Source organism: Mya arenaria, chromosome 12, assembly GCF_026914265.1.
Source record: "Mya arenaria isolate MELC-2E11 chromosome 12, ASM2691426v1".
Classification (NCBI taxonomy): Eukaryota; Metazoa; Mollusca; class Bivalvia; order Myida; family Myidae; genus Mya; species Mya arenaria.
In genome coordinates this window covers 65,057,368-65,069,331 of record NC_069133.1, presented here as the reverse complement: position 1 = coordinate 65,069,331, position 11,964 = coordinate 65,057,368, and the positions used below count along the sequence as shown (strand labels likewise).

The 11,964-nt window shown below is 35.3% G+C and overlaps 1 protein-coding gene across 1 annotated transcript; it reads left to right on the top strand.

The window, feature by feature from the left end:
- Positions 1-3,138: 3,138 nt before the first annotated feature.
- LOC128210891 (hydroxylysine kinase-like) lies at positions 3,139-11,510 on the top strand. Its single transcript, XM_052915244.1, is given in 6 exon segments — positions 3,139-3,246; positions 4,121-4,178; positions 4,181-4,270; positions 4,742-4,800; positions 10,381-10,555; positions 11,026-11,510. Coding segments are annotated over 6 exon segments (975 nt in total).
- The last annotated feature ends 454 nt before the right edge of the window (positions 11,511-11,964 follow it).

Sequence of the window (11,964 nt, the reverse complement as noted above, 5' to 3'; positions counted from 1 at the left end):
CTGTATTCATTTCTATAAGTCCTGACTGAAAGCATTCATTCATACCATTTAATGGCAGTAAAGGTTATAATGAATACCAGTCGATAAAAGTTTAAAACCATATATACGCATACACCAAGTTTGTATAAAAATAGACGGGATATATTTTGTACAATTTGTGCAGAGGTTAGCTGTGTTTTCTTACTTTTTAACAGTTTATTATACCAAATTCATCCAGCAGTAATAATATGTACACTTACAACTGTTTTACTTAAATGCCAAATAATACATATTTCGATCAAAAATGGATGAAAATGAACACTGAAAATTGAATTAATGGTCACCTCGAAGAGCTTGTCCATAACTTATCTCCAGAGCAACTGTATGATATATATTTTAAGTGTTTGTATTGATAGTGACAATATTTTTCATTATCTTGAATATTGAACATTCTGCGATATATTCCAACTTTATGTAGACAAATATAGACAGCGATTCAGCGATCTAATGTTAAACTATACACGGTCGGCCAGGTGCATGGCTATTTATGTAGAAAACAGTAGACGTTCAATAAACCTTGATCGAATAATCCTGGGCTAAGATCAGAAGCGCATATGGCCAATATATAAGAAAGACGTAATTTAACAAAAATGTTTGTTTTAATTTAGATGGAAGAATAAAATGTTTTCATAAACACAAAACGAAAAGTTCAAAATTCGTTGCAATGCATGGCTGGGTGTTTAAAAGCGTGATAACTATCTCCTAGTTTAACTACCAACATCTCAAGACATGATGACTGAAGAAAGAAACGCGAGAGTACAGGACCCGTATGAATCCATGAAACCTCAAGTGGATCCTGATCAAATACCAGCACTTGTTGCAAGGCTCTATGGAATACAGGCGTATGTATCATAACGCTAGTATTTCAATAATATAATCAGTGATAACAACAATTTATTCAAGATTATTATCAAATGACAATTAATGATATTAAAACTTAATTGATGCTATTTAATAAAAATTGATAACTCTGCTTAATTAGATAAAAAAGGAGCTAGAAGACTTGAACATGTTGCATGTCCGTTAATGAACTCGAATCGAAAATAACTACTTGCTGTTTACACAACGAGTGTAAACAACAGCTTAACTCAGTTCATTTCCCTATGTGAGAAAGGTCTAGAAATCTTTGCAACATCGAGGCCTTTTTGCCTTTATATATTGTAAATGATGATTAAAATAATAATGAAGTTAATATATAATTATGATAACTATGTGATGTTAGTTCAATCATCTCATCATGTTATTTATATTTTAATGTAGCTTAAAATATGACAATTTAACTGAAGTACATTCATGTTTTTATTTGGCGCATCAGGCTGGAGAAAATTCAAATCAGGTTTTTAAAAATATCAGAGGCAAACTAAGTCACAGATGATAGTTTTCAGTTACAGTTTATTTTATATTTATTCATCATTTCTTGTTATAGTTTGCTCAAAGAGGACCAGGGGCTGTATACATACAACTTCTTTACCCTAAACCCAAAGATTAGCAGAGGGTTCTAGCTAGGAGCTGAAGCTGGTCTGACAAACATTTAAAAAAAATTGGTCTTAAATATATATATATCATTGCTGGATTTATCCATATGTCAAGCTTAGCTAGTCTTCCGATAGCTCCATCAGCTGTAATGTTAAATTCCGATGCCTGGTACTCCATATAATTTTGGTATAATTTTAAAGGGTTATTCCGTACCTAAAATTTAACTTGTTATTATTTTGATTTCAATGCTGTACAGATGAAGATTCGTAAATAATAATAACTTGAAAAACAATCACAGCAACGAAATTTTGGTCCCTGTTCGGATTAGGTTAATTGCTTCTTTTGTGCATTTTATAGCATCCATTATATGTATGTATTTACTTTGTACATTATGTGGTTTTAGTGTCAAAGTACGGCAATGTTATTTGAGAGATCATTGTTTATCTTCTTTTATTATATTCACATCATACATATGCAGGCAATAATCAGCGTTAACTATGTTTGTCCGTATTCCGTCTTCACGAATACAGCCATTAAACACTCTGCTAATGTCTAACCATAACAAGTACTATTGCACGATGTTAAAATGACTTTCACTTAAACACCATCCAAAATACGTTCATAAATTATTTTGTAATCAAAAGAGAACAAACTATAAACAGTTTATTTAGAAAGCAACTACTTAACACGAAATGTACATATTTTGAGATGAAATGTTACAAAGGTTTCTGTTCAGGCGTTTATGTGCGCGAAATTTCACTGAAACACCAAGTATTTTCATAAAATTATATTGATAAGTTTTTCAACCAATGCATCTGAAAGCAGCCACTCATAACATTTAATGGCATTGAAGGTTTTAATGCATACCAATTGAAGTTTAAAACCATATATACGCATACCTCAAGTTTGTGTGAAAATAGCCGGGATATCTTTTGTACAGTTTGTGCAGAGGTTAGCTGTGCTTTCTTACCTTTTAACAGTTTATTATATCAAATTCATCAAGCAGTAATTATAAGTACACTTAACAACTGTTCTACTAAATTGCCAAATAACACATTTTTAGATAAAAAATGGAAGAAAATGAACACTGAAAATTGAATTATCGGTCATCTCAAAGAACTTGTCTATAACTTATCTCCAGAATAATGCTCCCTTTTATTCTTTTAAAACAGCGGCCACACTTTTTTTTATCTGCATTTGGTTTAAACATGTTTTTTTGTATAAGTGCTTAATTTGAAAGTGTCTTTATTTAATTTTTATCTTGGATATTAAGAATTCTGCGATATATATCGCATCTATATGCAGAAGACCAATATAGACAGCGATTCAGCGATCTAATGCTTAACAACACACGGTCGGCCGGGTGCATGGCTTTATATGCAGAAAATAGTAGACGTTCAATAAACCTCGATTTAATTTATCCAGGGTTCAGATCAGAAGTGCATACGGCCAATATGTAAGAAAGAGATTATTTAACAAAAATGTTTGCTTTAGTTTCGATGGAAAAATAAAAAGTTTTCATAAAACCAAACGAACAGTTTAAAACTCGTTCCAATGCATGGCTGTATGTTTAAAAGCCTGATAACTATTGTCCTAGTTTAACTACCGACATCTCCACACATGATGGCCGAAGAAGGAAACGCGAGAGTGCAGGACCCGAATGAATCCATTAAACCTCAGGTGGACCCTGATCAAATACCAGCACTTGTTGCCAGGCTCTATGGAATACAGGTACATTTATCATTAAGCTAGTAGTTCAAAAATATAATCTGTGATAACAACTATTTGTTCAAGATTGTTATCACATGCCAATACATGATATTAAAATTTATTTAATGCTATTTAATATAAATTAATAACCTTGCTTAATTAGATAAAAATGAGGTAGAACATGTTAAATGTCCGTTAATGAACACGAATCGAAAAGAACTACTTTTTATACACAGAACGAGTGTAAACAATAGCCTGACTTATTTCATTTCCCTTTGTGAGAAAGGTCTAGAAATCTTTGCAACATCGAGGCCTTTTTGCCTTTATATATTGTAAATGATGAATAAAATAATTATTGAATTTGTATACTGCATTATAATACTTATGTGATGGTAGTTCAATCGTCTCATCATTTTATTTAAATTTTATATGTCAAGCTAAGCTAGTTCTCCGATAGCTCCAAAATAATGGAAATGTTGATACCTGGTACTCCATATTATTTTGGTATTATTTAAATGGGTAGTTCCGTGCTGGTAACGAATTTGTATAATAAATGACCAAAATAACGTTATATATTTATATCAATTACACAAGTTATTTCAAATGAAAACTTACCTAAGGAAACCTATTTTCTTTAAGAAGCCGATGAAACTGTTTTGTTATATATTTTCGTCAATTTTTCATTTTCTTTACATAATGCCCTTTCAATTGATAACAAAATGATATAACTAACCTGGCATCAGAAATTCACATATTTGTTCACCGGAAAATTACCATCAAAGCCGTGTTCTTCTGTGTATAATGTTGTATTCAGTTATATAATTAAGGACTTCTTTCCGCAATCCATTGAAGTTATAATGATATTCTATTTATCTTCTTCAATCATGCTCATTAGCCAGGAAACATCAAGTCGTTGCCTAGTTACGACGATCTCAACTTCTTCTTCCGACCCACGTTGACAACAAGAACATTTCTGGAATCAACAAAGCTGGATATGTTCTGAAAGTCATGAACACACTACAGTCCGCTTCTCCTGAAGGAATTGGTATTCAAACGTGATCGAAACAATAACATAAATATGAATAAACACGAAATAGGAAAATGATTAACCATATACGCTAGAAAGGTGCAATTGGATGTTTCCTCACCAATCCAGGCTATCTGGGCTAGATATTACTTTCCCAGTTGAGATTATGCTCTTTCGCCTACAGTTTTTGAAGGTTATTGCACTTCACATGGCTTTTGTGCGTATAGAAAATACAGCATGTAGTGTACTTTAACAATTGATTTCATAACATGTAGAAGTTAACGTAGCATCTTTTGGCAATTCATTTTAAATCTGATATTCTTTAGTTTACACTGAATGTTTGACTAAAACGACTGTCTTGGGCAGGAAAAAATGCCCAAGCCTGTATGTAATTGTAAGCTAAATCACCACATGTTAGAATCTATATTATTATTTTAAAATTTCAACAGATCTATTCTTCTTTCATAAATACAATTATTTGTTGATTAGATGCCTCTAACGCCCTGTGTGCGCATGTGCGGAAGCGAGGTATTCCGACTCAGGACCCTGTACAAAACAAAGATGGCTGGATGTACAGCAAAGAAACATTTATCAACACTGAACACGATGGTAAACTACATAATTTGAAGTATTTCAAATGCTCGCTTTGTCAGTTTTGAAACTGGAGTAGAATGTTTATGATTAGAATCTCGCCAGGTGAACATTAATGTTTATTGCCTTATATATCTTATAATAAAAGCCAATATACACTTGTAAAGGATGGATATATCAAACCACGTCGCTCAGAATAAATACATCATAGAATACCTCTCCAATATGACATTCCGTAACTATAAGGACTATACAAGTGAAATTCGAGATACAATTTTCGAATATTTGTGCAATAAATTAAGAGTACTTCTACCGTGGTTTTCGCCAATAATAATTCTTTAAATACACAGGTGCATCTCAACAGTTCGGACCCTACCTTGTACGTTTGATGACGTATATTCCCGGTTCAACGTTTGTACAGACGCCATATGTCCCTGTTAACTTACAACTCAAGTAATGCTACATGTGGGTCAGGAACTGTTGTCAAAGTTGATTAAGCAAATTGACATGTAATACTTCGTAGAAAAAGGAGGTTCACGTGTTAACAGTTCAGTCACGTACATACTTAAGAAACAGGTCTTATCTTTTAAATAAGTTTACCCACCACTCTATATCCCACAACACAGTGGTTGAGGCTTAATATGAATCGCTTGTCCTGTCCGTCCATCTGCCTCTCACGGGACAATTGAACGAGTTTAGTATTAACGTGGTATGTCGACAGAGTACATTAAGGCGATTATGCACCGTATTTTAAGTGTTTTAGTCGGACTCAAAATATATTGCTATGGCAACGCAACAAGTGAAAATATCCAACTATAACTGAATATTGGCATAACTAACGATATTTAAATTTGGTATGTTTTTAAAGGGCAATCAAGTCATTTAATCACTCGATCAGAAATTTGGTTTCTATAGCAAAACAATTTTGGCAATATAAATTTGATTATGCAATACCTAAAATATTACGCAAGGTTGTTTAATTATTAACATAGTGATGATTATGGGTTAAACGTAGTATGTTAATAAAGAATAAAATGGAGACTACAAAACACTTTTCGGGACAAATGATATAACAAGACTTTAAACCGGTAGTGGACTAGCCCAATGTAATGTATTGTTAGCAGAGATTAATGTACTGCTAGCAATTCCAAGTGACTATTATACCGCTAGCAATGCCCAGTGTCTATTGTATTTACAGCAATGCCCATCGACGTTAAAAATTAATAGCTAGCAATGTGACGGAAACTCTTGTGTTGCTAGCATTGCCTATTGACTATTAAATTGCCAACAGTGAAAATAAACTAGTGTATTACTAGCAAAACCTCATGAATATTGAATTTTTCGCAATGCCCAATGGCTATTTAACTGCTACAAACTCTTCATGTATATATTATTTCTAGCAATGTTTAGTGTCGCGGACTTCATGGGACTTCTTTATTGCTAACAGTCGCAATTGACTGGAACTATTGTATTGCTATCAAATGCCATTGACAGGAACTATTGTTTTGCTAACATTCGTCATTGACTGGAACTATTACATTGCTTACAATCGCCAGTGACTGGACTTATTATATTGCTATCAATCGCCAGAGACAAGAACTATTGTATTGCTTATAATCGCCAGTGAATGGAACTGTTGTATTGCTATCAATCGCGAGAGACAAAAACTATTGTATTGCTAATATTCGCCAGTAAAATGGAACTACTGTATTGCTTATAATCGCCAGTGAATGGAACTGTTGTATTGCTATCAATCGCCAGTGACTGGAACTTTTGTATTACTTGCAATCGGCAGTGACTGGAACTATTGTGTTGCTATCAATCGGCAGTGACTGGAACTAATATGTTGCTATCAATCGGCAGTGACTGACTCTGTTGTGTTGCTATCAATCGGCAGTGACTGCAACTATTATAATGTTTACAATCGCAAATGACTGGAACTAATGACTTGCTATTAATCGCCAGTGACTTGAACTATTGTATAGCTTACAATCGCCTGTGACTGGAACTATTGTATTGCTATTAATCGCCAGTGACTGGAACAATTGTATTGCTGCCAATTGCCAGCGACTGGAACTGTTGTATTGCTATCAATCGGAAGTGACATGAACTATTGTGTTGCTGTCAATCGGAATTGACTGCAACTATTATAATGCTTACTTTCGCCAGTGACATGAACTATCGTATTGCTATCAATCGGAAGTGACATGAATTATTGTATTGCTATTAATCGCCAGTGACTAGAACAATTGTACTGATGTCAACTCCGGTGTATGGAACTAATACATTGCTTACAATCGCCAGTGACTGGAAATATTGTATTGCTTACAACTGTCAGTCACTGAAACTATTGTATTTCTATCAATCGCCAGTACCTGGAACTATTGTATTGCTTTCGATTGTCAGAGACAAGAACAACTGTATTGATAACAATCGCCAGTGCAATGGAAGTATTGTTCTGCTTACAATCGTCAGTGAATGGAACTGTTGTATTGCTTACAATTGGCAGCGGAACTATTGTATTGCTTACAATACCCAGTGACTGGAACTATTGTATTGCTTACAATAGCCACTGACTGCAACTATTGTATTGCTTACAATCGTAAGTGACTTAAATAATTGATTTGCTTAGAATCGGCAACAATTGTATTGCTTTGAATCGCCAGTGACTGGAACTATTGTATTGTTTATAATCGCCAGTGACTTTAACTATTGAACTGCTAACTATCGCCACTGACATGAACTATCGCTTTGAAAACAATCGCCACTGACTTGAACTATTGTATTGCTAACATTCGCCTGCGACTTGAACTATTGTATTGCTAACAGTCACAACTGACTGGAACTATTGTATTGCTTACATTCGCCAGTGACTTGAACTATTTTATTACTAATAGCCTGTGACTTGAACTAATATATTGCTAACAATCGCCAGTGACTGGATCTATTGTATTGCTTACAATCGGCAGGCCAACTATTGTTTTGCTTACAATACACAGTGACTGGAACTATTGTATAGCTTACATTCGTCAGTGACTGCAACTATTGTATTGCTTACAATCGCCAGTAACTGGAACTATTTATTGCTTACAATCGTCATCAATTGTACTGCTTAGAATCGACAGTCACTGGAACTATTGTTTTGCTTACAATCGCCATTGACTTAAACTATTTTATTGCTTGCAATCTCCTGTGCTTAAAACTATTGTTTTGCCTACAACTGCCATTGACTTGATCTATTTCATTGCTGACAATCGCCAGTGACTAGAACTATTGTATTACTTACAATCGGCAACTAATGCATTGCTTAGAATCGCCAGTGACTTGAACTATTGTACTGCTTACCATCGCACTGACATGAACAATTGTTTTGCAAACAATCGAAACTGACTGGAACTATTGTATTGCTAACATTCGGGAGCGACTTGAACTATTGTATTGCTAACAATCGCAAGTGACTGGTACTATTATATTGCTAAAATCGTCAGAGACTGGAACTATTGCATTGCTTACAAACGCATGAGACTGGAACTATTGTATTGCTAACAATCGCCTTACTGGTACTTTTGTATTGCTGAAATTGCCAGACTTAAACTTTTGTTTTGCTAACAATCATAACTAACTGGAACTATTGTATTTCTAACAATCGCAAGTGACAGGAACTATTGCATTGCTAACAATCGCCTGAGACTGGAACTATTGTACTGCTTACATTCGCCTGAGACTGGAACTATTGTATTGCTAACAATCGCATGTGATTGGAACTATTGCATAGCTAACAATCGCCTTTAACTGGAACTATTGTACTGCTTACAATCGCCAATGACAGGAACTATTGTACTGCTAACAATTGCCAGTGAAAGGAACTATTGTACTGCTTACAATCGCCAGTGACAGGAACTATTGTATTGCTAACAATCGCCAGTGACAGGAACTATTGTATTGCTTACATTCGCCAGTGACAGGAACTATTGTATTGCTTACAATCGCCAGTGACAGGAACTATTGTATTGCTAACAATCGCCAGTGACAGGAACTATTGTATTGCTTACATTCGCCAGTGTCAGGAACTATTGCATTGCTAACAATCGCCAGTGACAGGAACTATTGTATTGATAACAATCGCCTGTTACAGGAAATATTGTATTGCTAACAATCGCCAGTGACAGGAACTATTGTATTGCTTACATTCGCCAGTGACAGGAACTATTGTATTGCTTACATTCGCCCGTGACAGTAACAATCGCCAGTGACAGGAACTATTGTATTGCTTACATTCGCCAGTGACAGGAACTATTGCATTGCTAACAATCGCCAGTGACAGAAACTATTGTATTGCTAACAATCGCCAGTGACAGGAACTATTGTATTGCTTACATTCGCCAGTGACAGGAACTATTGTATTGCTTACATTCGCCAGTGACAGGAACTATTGCATTGCTAACAATCGCCAATGACATGAACTATTGTATTGCTTACAATCGCCAGTGACAGGAACTATTGTATTGCTAACAATCGCCAGTGACAGGAACTATTGTATTGCTAACAATCGCCAGTGACAGGAACTATTGTATTGCTAACAATCGCCAGTGACTGGAACTATTGCATTGCTAACAATCGCCAGTGACAGGAACTATTGTATTGCTAACAATCGCCAGTGACTGGAACTATTGCATTACTAACAATCGGCAGTGACTGGAACTATTGTATTGCTTACAATCGGCAGTGACTGGAACTATTGTATTGCTAACAATCGCCTGTGACTATTGCATTGCTAACAATCGCCTTTGACTGGAACTATTGCATTGCTCACAATCGCCTGTGACAGGAACTATTGTATTGCTAACAATCGCCTGTGACTTGAACTATTGTACTGCTTACAATCGCCAGTGAGAGGAACTATTGTACTGCTTACATTCGCCAGTGACAGGAACTGTTGTACTGCTTACAATCGCCAGTGACAGGAACTATTGTATTGCTAACAATCGCAAGTGACAGAAACTATTATATTGCTAGCAATCGCCAGTGACAGGAACTATTGTATTGCTAACAATCGCCTGTGACTGGAACTATTGCATTGCTAACAATCGCAAGTAACTGGAACTATTGTACTTCTAACAATCGCCAGTGACTGGAACTATTGTACTGCCAACAATCGCCAATGACTGGAACTACTGTACTTCTAACAATCGCCTGTGACTGGAACTATTGCATTGCTTACAATCGCAAGTAACTGGAACTATTGTACTTCTAACAATCGCCAGTGACTGGAACTATTGTACTGCCAACAATCGCCTGTGACTGGAACTATTGCATTGCTAACAATAGCAAGTAACTGGAACTATTGTACTTCTAACAATCGCCAGTGACTGGAACTATTGTACTGCCAACAATCGCCAATGACTGGACATATTGTATTGCTTACAATCGCCAGTAACTTGAACTATTGTTCTGCTAACAATCTCCAGTGACTGAACAATATACTATATTATGTTTCATAAAACTTATGTTATTATAAGTATTTTTGTATGTTTCAGGGCTTTTACCATGCTTTCTATGAGAACTATTCCTTCTTATGGAGTCTCACCGAGATGACTCGTCTACGGGAATTCTTTCCTGCCATCAAAGACGCCAATGATCTTGACATCGTCAAGAAGGTTGTAGATGCATTCGAGCGCGACATTGTTCCCCGATATTCAGAATTCACCCCAGGTAATAGCTTAACGGTGCATTCGAACGTGACGTTGTTTCCCAATATTCGGAATTTACACAAGGTAAGAGGTTCGTAATGCATTCGAACTTGACATTGTTCCCCAATATTCGGAATTTACACAAAGTAAGGGATTAATGAAGCATTCAAACGTTACACTGTTTCCCAATATGCATAATTTCACCTAGGTAAGTTATTATAAAGATCTATTCGAACGTGGCATTTCCCCTCGATATTCAGAATTTACGCCACGTAAGGTATAAGTGATAAATTTGAGCGTGACAATGTTTCCCGATATTCTATTAGTTCACTTTTAATGGTTCCATCTATCTTGAATAACTAATTTATCATAAAACGTTTCAAAATGAGTGTTATTTAATAATGAATTATTTCGAAGTATAAGTACAAAGTATATATATTCTATTTATGATTATAATGATATAAAAGTATTCACTGTAAATAACTTTTCCAGGTGTTATTCACGGTAATCTGAATGATCAAAATATCATCGTTTCTGAAGTGCCTGGGCAAGAAATAGTACCATGTGCTCAATGCGTTTATGATGTCACTGCTATTTTGGATTGGTCTGACATCACAAAGTCGTACTTTGTTTTTGACATCGCCATTAACATCACGTATTTGTCAATCGAGTGCGAGGAGAACAAACAACTGGATGTTAGTGGACACATCTTGAAAGGCTACGCAAAATACCGAAAGCTCAATGACGCTGAATTTAAAAGTATTCCTTTCCTGGTGTGCAGTCGACTGTGTCAAAGCCTCGTTTTCGGTGCGCATGCGTACTCGCAACAACCTGGAAATGAGTACCTACTTACAACAGCTAAGAAAGGCTGGCCTCTTCTTCGTAAATATTGGAGTGCAGATTACTCCAAATTGTTAAACAACTGGAGAGTTATAATGAAATCAAGCTTAATTTCTAACAAACATTTAAGGAAATAGGCAAATGGTTTACTAGTGGTTTGGCCACAGCACTTTTTTGCCGTGTCGTAACCTATTTTTATCAAACTTTATATACAACTCATTACAAGACACATTTAATACAATTTGAAATGCTAAAAGTCCTATAAATAAGTATTCTATGATACGCACACAGGAATTTTATGAATAAAACTACTTGAATAAATACAATTTAGGAGTTTTTCGTTGTCGTTGGTGTCGTTTCTATACTGTCAATTATTGCAGGAAACATGTAAACTAAAACCAGTTATATCAACAACTATACAACTGCTGAAAATAAAGCCAATATGATGCTTCTTGCTTAACACACTCTATGAGCAAAAAGGTCCATCCCTATGATTAAATTATTTCTGATGTCAAACTTACCTGAGCATAACCCCATGACTCAACTTAATGTTATATGCCAAATGTTACGAGAATTTGTCCTTTCATATTC